The sequence below is a fragment of the Sycon ciliatum genome, chromosome 12 (genome assembly GCF_964019385.1).
Source record: "Sycon ciliatum chromosome 12, ocSycCili1.1, whole genome shotgun sequence".
Taxonomy (NCBI): Eukaryota; Metazoa; Porifera; class Calcarea; order Leucosolenida; family Sycettidae; genus Sycon; species Sycon ciliatum.
This window is the reverse complement of record NC_088654.1, coordinates 9,496,451-9,517,818: the sequence shown is the minus strand read 5'-3', so window position 1 is coordinate 9,517,818 and position 21,368 is coordinate 9,496,451. Positions and strand designations below refer to the sequence as shown.

Genomic DNA, 21,368 nt, shown 5'->3' with positions numbered 1-21,368 from the left:
TTTTCGACGATAGAAAGCTCTGTTTACTTTAGCGGGAGAACGAAACGGTAACATTCCAACTAGCGTCACGTCACAAGTCGATCGTTGTGTCAGGAGTGAGGACTCAGAATCCGAACTGCTAGCCGCGTCTCGAAAACACAAAAAAAAACAGTAGACTCGCCCTCTACACGCCGACCGTCGAGAATAGCGTGAACAGTAAAATGTTAACCATGTCTACTTGGTATAGGATCTTGCACGGTTCCAAGGGGATTATTTTTCAAATTATGAAAACAGTCCTCGCGGACACTGCGCAATACCCGGTTTAGACCACAGTTTTCGGGTGATCAGCAGATGGACCAGTGTAATGTGAACGGAACACTGAAGTACAGTGCTGGCAACTGAAATCCGACCCCCTGATAGGCTCCGGCGGATTATGCTCGCGAAATCATGGAATTATCCTTTCATGGATTCTCGCATTATGCTCTCAAAATCCTTATACATGTATTATGCTTTGGCACGCGGGGATACGAATTCACTTTGTTGTACTTATGGAGCCTGAAAGTTTGGAAAATTGTGCGTTTTCGTACATGTACTTGCAAGTGGCCGTAAGCACAACAAAGTACATGAGTATCCCCATACCAAGGTGTCCATGCATGCTAGAGATCAACAAAGAAAAGAGAAAACATTGCATCTTCTATTCACTACAACTTCTTCTGTAAAAAAGATTTTTCATTGCTAAATTGTGTTTGAGTTACCTTTCAAAATTATCATGTTCAACTGACTGTCTTCGTAATCGTCATACTCGTCCAACCGATGTCAACCTCACCCTGCGAATAATCAGCTCATCTCTCTCGTAGCTCCACCTCTCCTTCCATCATGATCGAACATCAACAATACCTCACTTGATATTTTCTAATTGTTAGAGCAATATCCATAGCCTGCACAGCTAGCCACGGCTGCTATCCCGAGGTCACGACTTCGTATCATGAATAATGTACATGTACGCAGAGTCCGTTTGCGGACTACCCATCACTATCTCGTCCACCTCGGGATATCTCATTATTGTCATAAAACCCTGCTTTTCACTGAAAACTATATCTGCATGACGTCCAGACCCTTTACCAAACAGATCACTAGCGCTGATCAGGTGCATTGTACACGATTCTCTCGCCTACATACTAGAACTGTGGTGCAATCATGTAGTTATGCTCCTACCTTAGCCCTTTCCCAAAGGTGCTCGCCCTTTTTTCGCCCTTTTTGGCCCTTTTTGGAAGTACAGGTTCCTGCACGAGTACGAGGCCAGTACCGCGGAATCCAGCCCGCGCCGCGATAGCGGCAAGGGCTGGATGAACAGCGGTACTGGCCGAGTATGAGTGACTGGAACGTGTTTCCCGTGTGCACCCAAGCCAAATAAAGAGATACATGACAGACACACCTGCATTGTGTTTTGTGATTGTTTTCTGGTACAGTTTTTTGTAGTAGTCCATAGTGCTTTTTTTCTCGCGCGGCCATTGACATTGTCGACTGGGCATTATTATTATTATTATTATTATTAAATTTTGGGCATTCTGGCTGTTCTGTTCCTACGGATTTTTCCCACTACACGTCTTGATCGGAAACCTCGGCAAATTGCGCGGATCCTGCAGGTTGCTGAGCATTGCGCGCTTTGGTTGAGGCTCATCCGGCTCGTCCAAGATCTCCTTCGCGAGCGACTCCGCAATAAAAGTTTCAGTCTCTTCCTCAACTTTTCGGAGGAGCTCATTCGCATCGCCAATATCGTTCAACAAAGGGGCTTCTTTTCTCCCAGTTCCAGATCAAATGTTGGAGCGCCATGATGACAGTTGTGGTTGCAAACAGTCGCTCTTCTGCTTTAGTTATTTTATTAGTAACCAATGAAACTTGAAAGACCTTGAAGTAGAGTCAGTCCAGTGGCTACTGCCCGGCGACGGCCAGTTGAATCCGTTCCTGCCCGTCGTCAAGTGACGACGGGCAGTGGAATCCGTTCCTGCCCGTCGTCACTTGACGACGGGCAGTGGAATCCGTTCCTGCCCGTCGTCACTTGACGACGGGCAGTGGATCCAGTTCCATCACCTTTGACCAGGCAGGACCGCGCTTTCCAGCCCGCGCTGTTTGATCTGTCATTGGTCAACTCCAAGGCGACAATCACGTGACATACGGGAAAAGCTCGTTTCTTTCGCCCTTTATTGCGTTTTTTGGTGAATATCGCCCTTTTTTGGCTTTTTTTAGCTGAAAAAGTGCTAAAATCTGTTTGCTCATGCATGCATGCGATCAGTTTCTGAGTGCTCGATGGGCCTTGGCACGCAGCATTTGGGGGGGGGGCAACAAATTGGTGACACGCCGGTGTACACAATGCTGTAAAAAGTGGGTTTTTTGAACTTTACTTCCTGTTTTGCCTTTCGTGGACCCATACATGGAAGAGTGCGTATTCATTTCTCAGCATGGGTTCATATCTGAGCATGTATCATGGCTATGCTTAACTGAAAAGAGCACTTTCTGCCTGTTCTCACTGAAAAAAGAGCACTTTTTCAGCATATTTTGAGGGACGCGAAATGCACTAAGTGCGAATTAAAAGAGCACCTTTGGGAAAGGGCTATCCTACCTCCGAAAGGGTGCCAAATTATGCTCCAAATTTTCAACCACCCAATTATATCAATAATTATGCCGGCATAATCCGCCGGTGCCTAGTCCGGACCCTGGGCTTAAGAGACTGGGTCATCCTAATAAAGATATTATTATTATTATTATAATTTTTAAAGTAGCTGTGTATATGTCATCATTTTTCATTACACCAGTAGCACAAAGCTTCCCACAAGGTATCGAGAATGCAGTTTTGTAATTCCTGGTCGCTTCTTTGTACTTCAGGGTTCACAGACTTGTGCCACCACATGTGGGTATGTGACACTTTGTGATATCAAACATGCATGGACATGATCCATACAGTTCTCCATTATAAGCCCTGCGCTTATATTGGAGACTGCGCTTGTATATCTTCGAAGCCCTCTTGGAGTGCGTTTATAATAGAGACTGGGCTTCTACAAGAGACTGCGCTTGTAATAGAGATAATACGGTAACCCCCCAAGAGTGCGCAACTGGACTATAGGTGCTGTCCAGACAGATTTTCGAGTTGACGTCATTTTTATGATGTAATGCGCACTGTATACGGATTGTCAGACGAATCCGTAACCTGTGGTGGACCAAAGCCCATCTGATGCTGTACAAATCAGTGCAAAGAAAAACGTGTGATGCTTGACACCCGTACACATGCATCTCATGTTTGGCATAAAGTGGTCTTTGTAAAAAAATAAAAAAAAATAAAAAACCTTGTTTTAAATCACCGGTGCAAGGAGCATAATGACGTGAACTTGAAATTCTGTCGGGACAGCAGGGTATGTGGGAGTTGCACACTCTTGGGCGGTTATGAACTCTTGATTTTAGTTATGGTCATTATCGCAATCCTGAATCCTGTCGAAACAGACAAATTCGTTCGCCCAAAGTTTGGAAAGTGTTGGCTTGCATAAAATTATTATTATCAAATTTTTGATAGGGCAATCCCCACAGGCCTAAGGCCTTCTTACAGGGTACCCTAGAAATGAAAGTACTGAATTACGGAATAGGTGCAGTGAAGAGCATAAGTAAAACTCATAGCTGTACTGATGAGGCCTATACGGTCGAAACAGCTTGCTGTCTACGGCATTGGTGATAGTAATAATTGTACAGTGGAGATCAGGGAATGTGGAGGAAAGTCAATATGAAGTTATGAACCGATGATAAGTTACTTTGCTATACGTATATCACCCGTGTTTGGCACAGCTGGGGAATTCAATTTTTTGGAGCCTTTTTTCGCCAGATGTCCCTTTTGGTGAATAGTGAGAGTCTGCTCCCAACATTGGAGCTCGCTCTTCCTGCCAAATTAATGACTGACTTGACACTTGACTGACTCACGAGTCACGACTGCGTCTGGAGCACACCAGAAGCCTTCCACTCCGCTAACCTGCAAGAAGGTACCACTAACTGCTCCATACACAGTGCTTCGGGGAATCCACTCCTAGTTAGTTGAGCTCGAGTAGGCTCATGAAATTTCTGCTCCGAGAGCACTACATTCTGTAGTGCCGCAATTTTTTCACAAACCAGTTTTCACGAATTCCCATTGCGTGAATTACATGTAACTACGAGTAGAGTCAAGGAACAGTGCGGATAAAATGCATCACAAAGGTGGTAATCCTTAAAAGCAAGTGATGTATTTAGCGACGAAATAGCATGCAAGAGGGGAGAGAAACAAAAGGAAAAGAAGAAGTTGGTGGAGCCAGAGGTGTCAGTGAACCACTTGACAGCTACTACATTCTTTCTTTAGCTAACATAGTGATGGCTGTGTGGTGTGAATATCGATAGCTTCCAACACTTTCAAAAAAGTGAGACCACATTCAATGCGACGGACCCCACGATAGGCGGTCAGCCTTTCGGTCATCCTAATATAGTTATTGTTATTGTTACAGACGCAGACTCTTGCCTCACTTCCCACCTCCGTTTTTGCTTCGCTCTGTTATCAGTCCTGGTGATGTCCTAGATAGGACGTACTAAGACATCACGGAACCCACCATGCCCCAGCATACATACTATGCTGTTCCCATAGTAATCGTGACACGTGACTCAAAACTTTGTGTCGCGTCCGAGGAAGATGAACATGTCGCACTCAAAACAAACGCAACGAAGGCCTTTCGTCTCAAAAAAAAATTATTAGTTGTCGTTCTCCTGGCGGCTTGCCTCAAGCGAGTCGAGATCCGTATCTTGCCTCTTGCCTTCACGAATTTTATTTTCCTCGTTGTGGAGTACGCCTGGACAAAGGAACTGGCAAGCGAATCGTTTTGGTCACATTGAAAATTGCAAGTGCACAAGAGGATTGGCGAAGCAATTTGTGTTCGCACTTTCAGCAGAGCAGTAGCTGCTGCTGCGATAAAGTTTTTACTTTCGCCATTGGCTTCAGGCAGCAGAAGGATCTGGCTGAAAGCGATGGCGATACGTCCATGACCACCACGTCCTGGGTTGATATCCAAGAAAGACCGTCCAAGGTCCAGTTTTAGCCAAGAGCTGTCGTATCCAAGAAATCAAAAACGCCAACAGCAAGCTTTGGCCAAATAATATCTTCCAGGCCGTAGTTTACGGGCCTAGCACCTGCTGGCTCGTCTTCCTCCTCTGCATGGCCAGGTTTGGGGCGAAATGAACGCACGGGGCGTGAACATGGTGAAGAAACATTCCAAAGGCAAAATATTCAAAATTAGAACCAATCGTTTCCAAAGAAGGGCCGCGTGGCTACGAGAAACCCCACATGAAATCCCCAAACGAAAACGGCCATTCGGTCGGGTATTCGATGGAGAATCGAATAAACACTACCTCAATCCCCACCGATGTCTGATATTCTCCGCCTATTCCCTCAAACTTGACCAATTCGGAAAGAAAACCATCGCCATTACGATCGTGCATCCTCCACATACATTCAGAAATGCTCACGCAGCACTTCTTTTCATCGCGTGTGCGCGACCGACGCTTCCATGACAACTCTGGGACAGGTAACCAATCAGACTCATTCAGAGTGCGATGTCCTAGATAGGACATCTCCCCGACTGGTTATGCGCACCCCGCGCTCCCTGCAACAAGACAGCAACGCCAGTAGGGCCTTGCCTATCAAGATATTAAAATTCTACTAAAAGGGTTGTGAATCGTGCGCTGCAGTCGCATGCAGCTTGCGAGTCCGGAAACCTGTGCACTGCAGCGCAGAATGTGATAGGTAGCTAACATTGCCGGATATCAGAAACCTGCACTGAATCAATGCAATCTGTGACATCGCGAAACGGCGTACGTATTATTATGTGTTAGCATCCCATTGATTGATAATTTTACGGGTACTGAGTGGGTACTGAGTGTCTCAGTCTGGTTCCTCTACTTTTGGAATCACACCTGACTTCATGAATACGCCTGGTATGTTCACTATGTCATAGTATGTTAGGACTCTTTGCTGTTAGAATCCTGTCGCTCATAGCGGGCTGGGTTACCTTCCGTGTTACACAGTTGGTAGCGGTCCGTCCGGATGCATTTGCACCATTTGAAGCAAATTAGCGACGGCTGGCGCGATTAGGCAGTGATTATGATCATGGAGTGAAGAACCGTTATTCTTGAAAAGCAGTGGAATACCCGTGCGTTCAGGTTATGAGTGATCATTGTTACAAGATGCCTCGGAGGGATGTCCTCGTCTATCTTTTGGTTGATATTTTACAAGATTGAGTCTGAGCTACATATCATCTGTGTTAGAAAAGGACGGCTGGATCGTCATTCATGCAGGTACAGTGACTTTCTTTTTTGGAATACAATTATTATAATATTGTGTAAGATATGTTGTGTAGCCATTGAAGATTCTGGTGATTACGATTTTAGGTACTAGCCAACAATGAATTATTGTCCCTCGCGGGTTCATCGCATGCACAATGGACAATGGGACAAGCTATGCACAGCCTTTGTAATTGAATAGCTAAAAATACAGATATTGCCTACATGTAAAGTAAGGATTGGACTTGCACTCGAAACAATGAATGAGCTTTCGAAAATTGTTTCACATGAATGTGGACACCTCTTGAATTGCCGTAAAGAGAGATGCAAGCAATGGGAGTGATGAGTGCGTGGAAAAATAAAGCTATGAGCCAACAACCGCAGTACAATTTCAACCGGGATGCAACATGCTCGCGATTCAGACATTAAAATAACGGTTACTGCCTGTCCCGTGGACGCGTTGCTTGTTATTGCGTGATGCTGCACTTCTTTGGTGTCAGCCTTGACTTCAAGAAAGTGTCACTGAGGTTATTGCTGCTGTTGTGGTTGTATATTTGGACTCAACCTTTTTTTTTATTTCAACCGTCAAAATGACTAGAATACAAAATATAGAAAGTAGTTAGCGAAAATGAATAATTGAACGTACCTCACTTCCACACGCGCCTTTTCCTACTGCGGTCGCATCCGGAAGAGTATACCTCGCATCAAATGAGGGAGGATTAATAGGAAATGGTAGTAGTGCGCTGGTACTTAGAGGCTACAGAGGCATTTATTTTATTTATTTATTTATTTATTTCTGCACCTCGTGGCATGTCAAGACGGCCAATTGAATTGAGGAGAGGGTGAGACTTGTCGGTACCAGGGAGTCGTACCCAAACCAGGTTGGTTACGACACCCTGGTCGGTACAATACTAGTAGAGGTACATCAGGATAATGTTTCCAATGCGACATCGCTCAGGAAATTATGTATCGTGGCTTGCGTGAGACTCGACTCAACTACTCTGGGAACCCTAAGCCCTCTACTTTAAAATGTTTCGTTTTTTTCACTGAATGTCCAAAAAAGAGTCATAACTACTGCATCCTTTGTTCTGGCAAGGCACACGTCGACGAGTTCAGTGTGCCGAATGTTGATCACACATTGTTTCTATCATTGCCGAAGGATAGTTGTTAACTCGCCGGATTTGCTTCTTTGCAGGAAGACTCCTTCTGGAGTGTTCCGTTGAAGATGCATTTTTCTGAGCTAGTCAGAGATGCCGCTTGCCAACTGCGTACTTTTCCGAGCGGGGCAACTGGGCAGTGCAAGTCCAGAGTGAAGCGGCTGTCACGTTCCTATACAGTGTAAAAATGAATCCTTTTTTGGCCAGGCCAGCAGGCTGTCACACTTGGCTTGGCGGTGCAACGGAAGTCTAATAATTATTTTGTAATAGGGCTTGAAAGTGATGACGTCAAAACGGCCAGGGAGTAGTAAGTTGACATCAGATTTCTATTTTTGGATCCACTAAGGTGTGACTTTGCTATTGCCTAAGTATGTGGGTGCATAGCAACCCACTCATGTCGCATGCAGGTGTGACTTTTATTTCGCCACCAGTTGTAACCCCGCCCCCAGTAGCCAAATCGGTCAGTTTCACTGGCTACATCACCATGCTGTGGGTAAGACCGCTTGAAATGTGCTTGGATCCATACAAAAACTGGATCCAAGTGGATCCAGTTTTTGAATTTTTGAAATTGTTGCTATGCTGTGACGTAGCACTTTCAAGCCCTATTGGCGTGTCCGTCATTTAGCTGCCTTTACAAAATTACAGTCCGTATGGAGTTGTAGTCCACACTGGCGCGGCTGTCATTTGGCTTCCTTTGCAGTCAGTATGCACTTGTTCTTGCGTCAGCAATCATCCCCAATGTCGAAGAGAAAAAAATCAGAAATGAAACAGGGTCTTTTTGGCTGGGTCCAAAGCTGGGGTGCTGGCGCTTGCAGAGAATGTTACATTCACGGTGAGCATGGAGAGCATCATACGTGCAAAAGAATGGGGCAACCTCCCGCGACAGCGCGTCCATGCTAGCCTTTTGAGCACGACGCTACCTGAATGCCTCCCCACGGCAACACCTGCAAAAGTGGCGTTTTTCCTATGAAAGTACTACCTGTTCAAGGATCGATAACTTTACCTTCCCTTGGACGAATTCCACGATCTTGAGCTTCCTGGAAAGGTCTTGAGACGAGGAGCAAACTAGTTCCAAACTCAGCTCGGAGCGAAACTAAACGCCCATGCTACAGTCTGGCAAACTTCACCCACGCGCTCGACAGACTTGAGCACGGGCAAGAGACCAAATCCTCAGCTGCCATTTCGCCCTCCTTGCTCGTATCGAGCTCAAATTTTTTTTGAGGACTCCCGAGATCCGCCACCATCATTTGAATCTAGTTTCCACGGCAGCAGGCAGCGCAAAAATGATCGAAAATGATCGAAAATGCAAAATACGCTTTCTGCAGATCGCGCAAAAAAATCTCTTTGAATGTCGAGTCGCATATCTCAACAACCCGGGGTCGTATCGCTTCGGCGATTGTTTCTATCACAAGCTGAGAGTTTTCTCTTCCAGATACATACTTCGATCGTGAGAATCGACCAAGAATTGACTGAGTTACGATAGTTTGAACGCACGCGATCCAGACAAATCGCGTATATGCGCGATGTACACTCAGGACGTAATAATATTACGTCCTCCGTGGTGCAGTGGTATTCTGAATGACGTATTATTACGTCCTTCGTGCTGAACAGGTTAAAGGGAAACTGAACGCCAAAAATAAGTATGGCTTATCCTAAGGAGAATTGGGCACTGATTCCGATGAGCTATGTCTCGAGCCGATCAGAGAAGAGGAACTGTGTCAAATTTCATAAATAACACCTCCCATATTTGGAAATTGGCCTTGATGACGTGCGTACTGCTTAGCTGTCACCATGCTGTGCATGTTCAGCAGTGTAATTGAATGGAAGAAAACAATTACTTTGGTGTTTTGCAGCTCTGTTTCGTTCCCTGACGGTAACCAAATCTAGATGTAGGAATCTGTTGAGCAGGAGAGTGACACATGTCTTCCCGAAGGCTGTCCAGGCTGCAGTGGTGATGAAGAAGACACGATCATCACCCCGAGATCGATCGTAGCGAATTGGAAAACTCATGGTGAATTTGCTTCCACTCCAAGGCAATGTCGAGGTATGAAGGGTGCTTGTACTGCCTTCCAAAGTGAAGAGGAGATGAACATGGCTTTGCATAGCTGTTGTTCTATGCCAACTTACCTACTCTTGCTGGTACCGTAGTGGCATATTGCAAATTTCGTGGACGAACAACTCTAGTCACTAGTGGCTAGTGAGCAACACTAACAGGTGAGATTTTTCAATTCGACAAAAATTGTTTTTGTTTGAGAACTGACAGTGGCAGTCATTAGACTCAGTAGGTGTCTTTGCTGCTTCTTTCCCTTCATTGGTAGGGTTGTGCTTGAATAGTACAAGTGCTTGAAGTAAAATAAAATAAATAGAACATGTGGAACATAAATCTAATCAAGCATCAGTACATGTATTGTGAAGTTCAACTTCAAAGCACATGAAATCACAATGATCACGAAGTTTATGTAATCAGGAGTACACCCTGTGTTTAACGAACACATACACACATGCTGTATTGCACACACACACATGTACACATGTGCGTGCACCCCACCCCATCCCACAGACACACGCAAGCAGCGCACACATCCATACACATGTGCGTGTACCCCCCCCCCCCCCACACACTCCTACCCATACACATGTGCGTGCCCCCCCCCCCAACACACACGTGTGCACATACAGATACACACACACGCACGAACACACACACACAAGATATGTGTAAGTGTACATGGTCTTCCTGGTGCAGATGCTGAGCCAGCACAATGGAAAATACCTCCATCAAGATGCTTGATCAAGTGTTGTGATAATGGCACTGTTTGTTTGTTTTTACAAAGAAGTGCGGGAAAGATTACAATGCATTATAATTCATAATTGTTCTTTGCCTTGTACTGTGCAGACCAGAATGCTTCGCTATCAACTCCTGGCTTTCCATCGGCATGGTGTTCAGCTGCAGCGGCATCTGGTCCGGGGAGTTCAAGTTGCTGGATGGTTGCACTGACACAGGATGGGTTTGCGTTGGCAATGCGATACGGCAGTCATCCCACATCACGAGCTACATGTTTATGTAATTTATATTGTCGCTCGTCCAGCAACGTCAAGGCTCTGCATGTAAACACAGGAGAACACCATAATACTACTCAGGGGATAATAATTTTGGATATAAATTTCGTGACAATTATTAGATTCACACAATGTTCACAACGTATGCAACACGATGCTGTCTATTGACACTACTTCAAACTGAAGTGCTCCCTACTCCTCTCCCGTTTTCATCTCCCTCTACCTTATGAACACTCTGCATTACTGGTTTCGTTTCTACCCTTTCCATTGCTGCCAGCTCCCAGTCTTTTTCAATGCACAGCACCACCTTGACAGTCATTTTTGTGATTTGATGTACACATACTTTGAAGTTCAAATTCGAATTACATGATCAGATTTTCGTTCCACATTTTCTATTTATTTTTACTTCAAGCACAACCCTACCGATGAAGGGAAAGAAGCAGCAGAGAGACACCTACTGAGTCTAATGACTGCCACTGTCAGTTCTCAAACAAAAACAATTTTTGTCGAATTGAAAAATCTCACCTGTTAGTGTTGCTCACTAGCCACTAGTGACTAGAGTTGTTCGTCCACGAAATTTGCAATATGCCACTACGGTACCAGCAAGAGTAGGTAAGTTGGCATAGAACAACAGCTATGCAAAGCCATGTTCATCTCCTCTTCACTTTGGAAGGCAGTAAAAGCACCCTTCATACCTCGACATTGCCTTGGAGTGGAAGCAAATTCACCATGAGTTTTCCAATTCGCTACGATCGATCTCGGGGTGATGATCGTGTCTTCTTCATCACCACTGCAGCCTGGACAGCCTTCGGGAAGACATGTGTCACTCTCCTGCTCAACAGATTCCTACATCTAGATTTGGTTACCGTCAGGGAACGAAACAGAGCTGCAAAACACCAAAGTAATTGTTTTCTTCCATTCAATTACACTGCTGAACATGCACAGCATGGTGACAGCTAAGCAGTACGCACGTCATCAAGGCCAATTTCCAAATATGGGAGGTGTTATTTATGAAATTTGACACAGTTCCTCTTCTCTGATCGGCTCGAGACATAGCTCATCGGAATCAGTGCCCAATTCTCCTTCGGATAAGCCATACTTATTTTTGGCGTTCAGTTTCCCTTTAACGCGGTGCACTTCAGCGCGACCGCCTTAGCGCGAGGCACTTCAGCTCGGTGCCATTTCAGCGCCGTGTCTTACCGTAATAAATTACTACGTGTACGGCATTCTTTATTTTACTCCACCAAGCGAAGAGGCAATGATGCTTTCCCACCAGCCAATGGCTGGCTCTCACAGAATTTTGAAAATTTATGGATGAATTAATGATTACTCAATTATACGGACAGACCTGTTTCGTCCTTTGTGGACTCATCAGCGCAGAACAGAGAAAATTAGGCCGAACCTGATAGCAATGAAAATAAATTTTCCAGATTTAAACAAAGCCCGAACGTACCTCGCCAGAGTGCTCAAACTGACTAGTCACTGGGCTCTGCATAACGCAAACAGCAAAGGCACTACCCCACATGGGAGTGCTCAACTGCTACAAAAGCAGAAGCGAAATTAATGATAATGACGGTGACTTAAAAACCCTAATACTTCAAGAAGTATGTTCTTTCCTCGGCGATGATGGGTTGAATTCTCTCGTGTTGATAAATAATGGTGATACAGACACACCTGGCAATATGGCGGTAACACACACACCTGCCCACACACGCTCTCTAAGCTGCAAAGTTCTGGCTCAGAACTATCCTTCTCACCACCACCACCACCACCACCACCATCAGTTCGCGCCTGGCGCCTAGTCGATGCATGGTTGGCGGTATCCGATAGAGCAGGCTGGTACATCAAGTAGCGCATGGCACATAGAAGATGACACAGCAACGACATAGCTGGATTGCCATGTACGTTTCGTCCCCGCTGGACTCATCAGGCAATCATTTTCTTGGATGTCTTCATACGCAGCTTGACTCGGCAGAATGAAGTTGAAGACACCACTGCTGTCTCGTGCTGTCAAGTTTACATCTATTCGCTCTTGTTTCGCTCCGTAAAGAGCATTCAGGGTTCCCCGTAACACAAGACGGCAACTGCTATAGGGTCGTCCCCTTCAAAATGATTAATTCTACTACAAGGTGTAATGTACAAGTACATGTAGAGAAGAATAATTGAAGAAAAATGAGCCACGAAAGTACTTGATTAAAAATGTCTAGGTTTACTTAACTTAAGTGAATTATGAAGGGGTTGCAATTTAAATTGCAGTTTGTGTTTGCTCCCAGTGGACATACATGTAGTTTGATGCGCTCCCTATGATATCAAGCGAATGGCCGAGGGCCCTCTTGATTGGCGTGAGTGGCCAGTATGATGCAAGCCAGGTATTGATTGATCGAAGAAGGATAGATTTGCCATCACTGTGGATAAGAGTCATACTGTAGCTCAGTTGGTTAGAGCATTGCTCGCGAATAGCAAGGTCCCTGGTTCGAGTCCCAGTGGCGTGACTGATGACTGTTTCTTTCTTTGGTGTCTGGCTTGCAAGTGTTGAGTTTCGGAGAGAAAGGAGCAGTACATGTACGAGGCATGTGGCCTCTAATTTCCTGAAGAGGTTGCATGCATTGTTTGTTTGTTTGTTTGTATTTATTTTGATTCGCAAATTCAAACGGGCATAGACCCCAGTAACATGAAAGCGAATATGAAAATTATAATGAGAATGAGAATTAAAATGCTTAGATCTTCAGCGTAGAGTCAGCGGTACATCAGAGGGAGATCGGGTACAACAGAAAGAGAACAGAAAAAAACAGAAGATTTCGCTTGTCTTCAGCATCTACAGGGCACAGGTATAGGGGGCATCAATCAATTTGTTCGAGGAAACACAGAGGTCAAGTCAGGAACCAATTTCAATAACATGACATTGTACAGTGTCACATGACGATCGTCTCGCCGTATTGCTCATGCCGGCTCTTCAGTTGTGCATTCTTTCAAAGAACTCAGATGGCGAGTCATTAAAAATTGTCACATGGAAAAATGTGGGCAAAAGTTATGCGATCTAGTTTACCAATTAAACCACATTTTGAACAGTCAGACGTGCACAATCTAGCACAAAACTGACAAGGAGTACTGGGAAATTTCACGGCATGAGAGAGGTTGAGCACTGCTCCATAGGGAAAGGCCATGGGTTAGCGCTATCGACCAGTGCTCAAGCTGTATCATGACGTTCATCCTGTGGAATGTCTCTGTACTCCTTGTCAGTTTTCTGCTAGATTGTGCAAGTCTGACTGTTTAAAATCTAGTTTAGTTTGTGAACAATGCGAAAACAATAATAGAACGAAAGAGAAATACCCGTTGGAAAATGAACAATGGGAAAAATGTAAAGTTCGAACTATTTTTCGTACAATACTCACCAGAAATCACCGTTGTACTAAAGAACAAATAAAAAAATGAAATAGCAAGGTAAGGTACGGAGTACGCAATGACAGCTAGGGTCCAGCGGATAATGCTGGACCCTTAGGGACCGGCGGATTCTGCTCGAAACGGTGGCAGATTCTGCTCGAAAAGCAGTGAAATTGGCAGAACCATACAAACCTTATGGCGGGCAATTCCTCGAATTCTGCTCCATTTCTTTATCCACATACCAAACATGCATGAACCTTACCAGAAAAAGTACCGAATTCTGCCAATTTTTCTGCCAGCAGAATCCGCCGGACCCTAGCAGGCATTATATTCGGCATTATGAGACTATCCGAGCATCAGAGCATTATGGAGCATTAGAAAGGAACAAGACGAGCATTATGTGAGGTTTGAGCGGCCTAACGAGTTTCATAGTGGATATTGTCGTGAAATCTCAGGTTTTTGGAAACAATCGGCTAAAGCCATGAGGTGCAACGCCATGTATTGTAATTTGTACCGGCACTTGACTTTGTGATTTTGTAGACACGTAACACCTGTAGCAGGTATGAATATAATGCCGGCATTATCCGCTGCCGCTTTCGTTCGGTTTATGTATCGTTTTCGGGCGTTGTCGTGTAAACAATCGTAGTAAACGCAACGATTTCGTTCCGTTTAGGTCGTACTTCGTTGTCGTGTAAACGCAAATCGTTTTCAATTGTTGTCGTGTAAACGCAGCCTTTGAAATCATGCAGAGCCATGGAGGATACTAGACGTACGCGAAGTGAATATCAAACAGACGAAGAGAAGTTTCCCTGTTCTGCCATAGGCTCTGGCCATAGCATCTATAGCGATACTGAAGTAAAAACTGATCCGTTGATAAATTTGGACCTGGATGAAGGAGCGGCTATAAACAGAAAGAGCTTGTTCCAAATAACTTCCTTTGCCGAGTCCAGCTCAGCAGGCTCGAAAAGAACTAGAATTTCTCAGGGACGCAGTACCAAGTTGAATTGAGGGCTCAGCAGCGCGTGTCTCACTTTCCTGGTGAAAGAACGTACAGATCGCCGTGGACAATTGTAATGCTTGCATTACAAGGCCTACAGTCAAGTGCTATCAGAAAAGAAGAGTATTATGCAATTTGTTCCCAACTATTTGTCTCCACGCAACCCCAGGAGAAGAAGACAGCGCAAGCACAGGATGTGGAACGGCAAAGTAACTTCTGTTGACATGTTTTCAAGATGTCCGGAAATGGGAAGGATCTCGATCTGAGATCGTCTCTCAGGAACTGGCCTCACGTGCGCTGTTTCAGATGAAGACATTCTTTACAGAGTGGAAGCAGTAACTGCTTGTCTGCAGGCAGGAATACAACTTCCCATGATAAGCTTCCAGCATCCAAATGATCACCAGCAATAATGGTTTCACCTCTCACTACATAGATAAGCAAGGGAAAAGATCTGATACATCCACTATTCAGCCACAGCCCTGCATCAAAGCTGCAATGGAGAGCAGCCAATGGAGACGCGATCACGCCTTATAGTGCTAAGAAGTGGTGGAGCTCGTGAGAGATATTGTAGCAGCTTCAAAGTCAGATCGACTAAATGCATCCTTTCCTGGAAGCCTTTGTGTTCGAAACCAAGAGCATTATAGCCCATGTTGAAGCATTTTAAAACAGCTTAAAATCAGCATTACAAGGTAGTTTTGGAGTATTATGATTAGCATTATACGAACATTATTGGAGCATTATCCCCTGGACCCTAATGACAGCACTAGAAATATCAAGGTGTGAATGACGAAAGCGTGCACAAAAGCAAGGGTATGAGAACTAAAATTGCACGTGTGTATTACTATTAGCAAAAAACAATGTGAGAATAAAAAATGAAAGGCACAATCAAATGGCTTGGCCGAAGCGGCAACAAATGTTTTCCATCGTTCTTTCTTCCTACATATATTTCTCTTTCCTTCTACTTCTATGTGTTGTTTTCGCATTGTTTCCATGGCTTGACTTAGAAAAGCACCTCGATATTACTTCAGCTAACATTTGTAGTCCTCTTTGGTGCGATACTAAAATTGTTGTCTCCTCGCCAGTCAACCTGAAAAAAAGACAGCATGAAAACTACTAGGTGACAAAAACGTTGTAAACTAACTTCAATCTGTGATCGGATGGAATGCAACATGGTAAATTAATGAGATCCACAGCTCACTGTTCTATTTCATCAGTCATGTACCTTCGACTGTGGGTTATGTAACTGATCACTGAATATGTTTCAGATCATGACAATGGGGAGACGATTGTTGATGATCATCATCATCTTGGCAGATATCAGCGCATCAGTGCGGGCTACGGATTGCACTTCCTTGACAGATTGTGTGTGTACCGCCACGGAATTCGTCTGCACTATGAAGGCTCTTATGGAGCTTCCTACGGACATTCCAAGTACCGTAACTAAGATGTAAGTTCTATCCAGACACATCATATCTGAAATGTCAATCATCTTCTAGCTAGTCCCGATTGATGAAACTCTGATTATGGTCCGATTTCCTCAATTTTAGAGAATCTCGAACACGATCCTTTCGCTGCAAACGTCCTTTAAAGATACAACGAGAGAGCTTGAAAGCTCAGGGTCCTACGCTATGCTTTTTTCCTTGCTCATCATGAACGTTATTCGAAATGATAGAAATATTTTGCAACACAATGATGCAGTCGATAAAGTAGCCGCATTGATTGAATTACAGGTATGACGATCCTATGCCTACGAACCGCTTTCAGCTGTTTCCTATACTTTCGCAATGTAGGACTCAGTATAAAGTCCATGCACTATAATTATGATGTCCAGCACCCTATATAGAGTCCATTGGTATATGGTCCAAAATCCACTATACAGAGTCCAGGAGTCCACTCTGTTTTGATCAGCTTCATCCTGCCGCGCAATCCCCTATAAGGAGTACACTTTTTCTACAAGTCCCCTATTCACGGTCCAGGAGTCCAGTTTATCCAGTCACGCCGTCCTGTGTGTTGTGCCCGAAAGAGAACAACCACCTTTTCAGTTTTGCTTGCCTCGTGGCAGCGCATTCCTTTCTTCACTTCAGCCATGGCTGCCAGTTCTGCTGACTGAGTGCTGTGCGGTTGCTGACAGTAATCTGGCTCGAGGTAACCAAGGAGGATAAGGAGACGTTCAAAATCAAATCTGGAAAGCGTCTTGTGGTTCTCCGAGTCTGAAGACGTTTCATCAGTGCGCGGGATGAAAGCAGAAATTGCAGAACGGCAAAAGTTCAGCACAGTTCAAATCTGACGAGTCAGGTACACTGACACTCTCTTTCGTTCGACGCCACAAGGATCCCCTGTTTGGCTGGCCATTGCTGCCAGTAAGACGTTTGAACGGTTTCATCAGAGCGAGGGATGAAGGCAGAAAGTGGACAACGAATTTCGAGGAAAGTTCAGCACAGTTCCAATCTGACGAGTCAGATACACTGACACTCTCTTTCGTTCGACGCCACAAGGATACCCTGCTTGACTGGACAAGAGCTGCCTGTACCACCGTGTCAAAAGGCTGTCCAACTACATGGCAGGACGATTACTGAGGTAAGGAAGCCTTTACTCGTTTCGATTGGTCTGCTGTTCTGTCGTTATGCTTGAATTTTTTTCCATTTTCAAGGAGCGTATCGCGTTTCTTTGATGTTGCTTGAATGAATGCCCTAAAGGTAATCAACCACTTCGTAATAGTCCTCAAGGACTGCAAGGACTTTGCATCAATCGTATACGATCGTCTCGTCTAGCTATCATCAATTATTATTTTATTTCATGAGACATGTATTTTTATCCCTGTGATAATTATGTGAACTCCACGACACTCTTCCTCTACTAGGCTCTAGTATGCTGTCGAGTACAATGGGATCCACAAACGCAGTGCCAGTGTACTAGTAGTAGTAGGAGGAGGATTTCTTGAATGCCGATGACAAGAAAAAGCTTCTCAAGCTAATACATGTACTCGTATTCCATGAAGTAACCGTTTTGATGTAACAAACATGACATTTAGTTTGTGGGCCAAGTGGCAAAAATGTGAATTTTCGTTCCGAGGAAGAGGGCACCGCAATTTTTTTCACCCAGCCGATAGATGGGCTGGCATACATTGAAAAACCACTTGTTGTCATTCCTGATTTTTTCCAAGGGTTGCACTGGGAGTAAAACTAAATTCAGCGCTGGCTGCTATGGTAACCGGAACCTAAAATGGACTTTCTGTCTAATTGTAATGGTTTTTTTGGCAATATAACTTTTCTCGAGGATCATGTAAACAGAATGTTTCCTTCCTGGATCTCACTGGAAGGCTAAAAACATGATTTGAACTTGAAAAACTCAAAACTGAGCAAACTGCACCATACATGTACATGCACATGTACATGCACTACATGTACATGTGCAATACAGTCTGTCAATAGCATGAGACCGTACACAATAACTATTTTGAAGTATAAAGGAATCATTGCATGCCATTTCATCAGAACATGACTGGCTGCAGCATGAAGCAGCCACTTTTCTGATCACTTTGTCTGATCTAATAATGTCTCAGACGGATCCATGCAACGTACAGAATATTCAGAATATGCCGCCGCATTGCGCATTGTATATTGGTTGCAGATTGTCCACAGAAAGAAACATAACACTGAACGTCTGCACAAGTCGCTGCAAACCAGATAGACAACCCATAAAGAATGATCAACAACACAAAAACATACCAGTCTGGACATACCTGTACATGTATTGCTAATAAAGTACATACACTGGCAGACCAGAGTTGAAAGACCGTGTGATCCAAGAAGACCATGCTGACCGTTGTGGCTTCATCAGCATAACTCTGGCTTATGACATCTCCTTCATAACACCAATGTGTGGCATTATCCAGATGAAATGAAGCAGTTTAGAGTGATGGTGAACATTGTGTGCGGATGAAGGCGCGTCGCTGGCATAGGTCAGGGGGGCACGTGCACCTCCCTAACAATTTCGACCTTGGTTCAGCATGAAACGTTATGACCATGAAAGACATGGACCAGCCAGCCTACACATACATTGAATGCGGCCATGCATCCCCTAAAAGGGGGACCAGCTATGCCCCTGAATCCTGTCCACATAATTGGTTGCAGGGAAAGCAGGTGGAGCGGATCACGACAGTAGGATAAAAACTGGGAAGACATTGGTAGGTACATTGTACAACAGTTGAGCGCTTTCGCCTTGATGGAATGAAGGCTGACACAGCTGCAGGAGACACTGCTGAGTTGTGAACATGTGCACGTTGAGATGGCTGCACAAGTATGCCATTTGCACAGAGGGTTGTGACTTCTCCCAATTATGTTTCTTCGCACAGATCATCGCCGATCACGAATCCCATGGGAAGAGACGCTGCAGTTGCTTGCTGATTATTGGCTTGGCATCCAGCCAACGCAGTTTTGAGCTCTAAATCTGTATGCATGCAGCACCGTGGCCAAGGTGGTTCACCATACTGATACTGGTATAAAGTTTTGAACTTTGAAACACATGGTGCAAAGCAACAATTGCGGCATGAGTAATGTGCTTCGGGGCTGCACTGCAGTACAGCCGCACATGAAAACTAATCTTCCCCAAGCGAGCAGGTCTGACGGTGCAACTTTGGACTAGTGTGACACTGTCATCTGTCTCTGTAGCCTGAGTTGCATCGCCGATTGTAAGTGCTTAATCCTCCTCTATATCCTCCTCCCCTCGTCGTGATGGCTGGCGAGTTGATGAAAAGGCGAAGAAAGTGCTTACAAATGAGTTACAATGCATCGCTGCATAGACACACTCAGATTCAAGAGTCGTATCGGCCTAACGAAGATGATTTCATCCTCAAAGTAGTCAAGCCCATACTGAGGCATTTGTTGCAGTACACCGTTCCAGCGTTGAAGCTCTCGTACAGATTGCGATAATAGTTATACTGCGTATGATGAGACGAGAGATCGGCCAATGGCAACTTGGTCATTTCGTCTTTTCTCATATTTGGTGCTTGCAAGAACTTGGCAGAAGCATGTATTCATACTTGCTTGTTGATCGGACTGCGTTCTACCGGTATGATTGCTGCCGTTTCACCTTTCCCCAAATGTGCAGCTCTTCGTGCTGGGAGCTAAGGTTACGACGGGAGCAGCTAGAGAAGAGCGTGTGCGGGGGCGACGCGAAAGCCTCCATCTCCAGGCGAAACATCACTTCCACAAGGCTCCCTGCGCTCAGCTTAATTATCTACAGCAACAGCTTCATTTGTTCCTAATTATTTCACGCAATGCTCCACATCAGTATCTGGGTGAAGGGCTCCAACTCCTCATCACGACGCTTTATTGCTACTTGCCCACAGACTTGCAAAGATTCACTTCAAATTAAATATTACCTCAAGACGTACAGACAGTAGCCCAGTACACACCAATGTCAGAACTACACAGCATGTACACAGCATGTACACAGCATCCTTTGGAATAATGGGGAAACGGAAAGCAAGAAAAAATCCAGAAATGGAAGGACGTGGAGATGACTCAACAATAAAATAATTGCAACAAACTGGGTGACCTGTCAGTGTCGGTGTCACGCGATCAGTTCTCAAACCTGGATCGAACAGCTGATATGCATGCATGCAAACAGTGCAAGCTACACTCGATGCGTGCATTGCACGTAAAGGCACATCGATCTATGCAGGAGTGCATGCATGTATACCTACATACATGTAGGTATACATGCATGCATGCATACAAAACAATGGTCAAAGTGACAACAACTGGAATCCTGGTCAGTAAGGTATCTAGAGTAGACGTGGCCAATAAAATTGCGGTGCCCAAAAGTCGGAACGAGATTTTTCTAGGAGGCCTTTTTTCAGGTTTGGCCCATGGACTAATTGTGTCAGCGAAACTGCCTCGTGACAACAAATCATTGCATTTCCATCTTGGGGAAGACTGACTGACGGCAACGCTGTACAGATTGTTCAAATCATCTCATTTCAAGTTAGTTACAGTGAAGTGAAACACTGTGTACACTACATGTCTGGTGGTGTGTCTGTGCGTCTTGAGTGTGCACAAACGATTTTATTCCTCGTATTACTAATAGATTATTGTCCCCACCGTCACCTGCTCACAGGTCTTTGAGTGGATGGATTTTCATTGAGCATCACATTCGTTGAGAACTTGGTAGTTGTGTGCTCCCATGCATCATTACGGTAATAAGCATGTCATTGTGCTATTATTTTATTTTGTTGCAGGTGTGCTGATCTTCAGAAGCTTGCGGAACTGAGTGCTGCTAAACATTTGCATGGCCATGAGCAATGGTGAAGCTTGCTATTGCACTCTCAGCATGTGGTAGTACTATGCTGACTACTGCACTATGTTACTCTCTTACACTACTACATGTATGTAAACGTGCGTGCAGCTGCCCACGTATGCATTCGTTTCGTATAATTATTTGTTATCCCTCTT

At 44.7% G+C, this 21,368-nt stretch overlaps 1 protein-coding gene and 1 long non-coding RNA gene across 2 annotated transcripts in view; one reads left to right on the top strand and one right to left on the bottom strand.

Annotated features, from left to right (window-relative positions):
* Nucleotides 1-6,222: 6,222 nt before the first annotated feature.
* LOC135828318 (uncharacterized) overlaps nucleotides 6,223-21,368 on the top strand; it is a 64,381-nt gene continuing 49,235 nt past the window's right edge. The window contains exons 1-2 of the mRNA XM_065340767.1: nucleotides 6,223-6,333; nucleotides 16,179-16,360. Coding sequence (XP_065196839.1) covers nucleotides 6,328-6,333; nucleotides 16,179-16,360 — 188 coding nt within the window. The 5' untranslated portion in view covers nucleotides 6,223-6,327. The remainder of the gene's footprint in view (nucleotides 6,334-16,178; nucleotides 16,361-21,368) is intronic.
* On the bottom strand, nucleotides 10,195-11,206 carry LOC135828529 (uncharacterized). Its single transcript, XR_010555696.1, has 2 exons — nucleotides 11,061-11,206; nucleotides 10,195-10,577 (listed from the first exon to the last, which is right to left on the bottom strand). It is a non-coding gene; the product is annotated as an uncharacterized LOC135828529 (long non-coding RNA).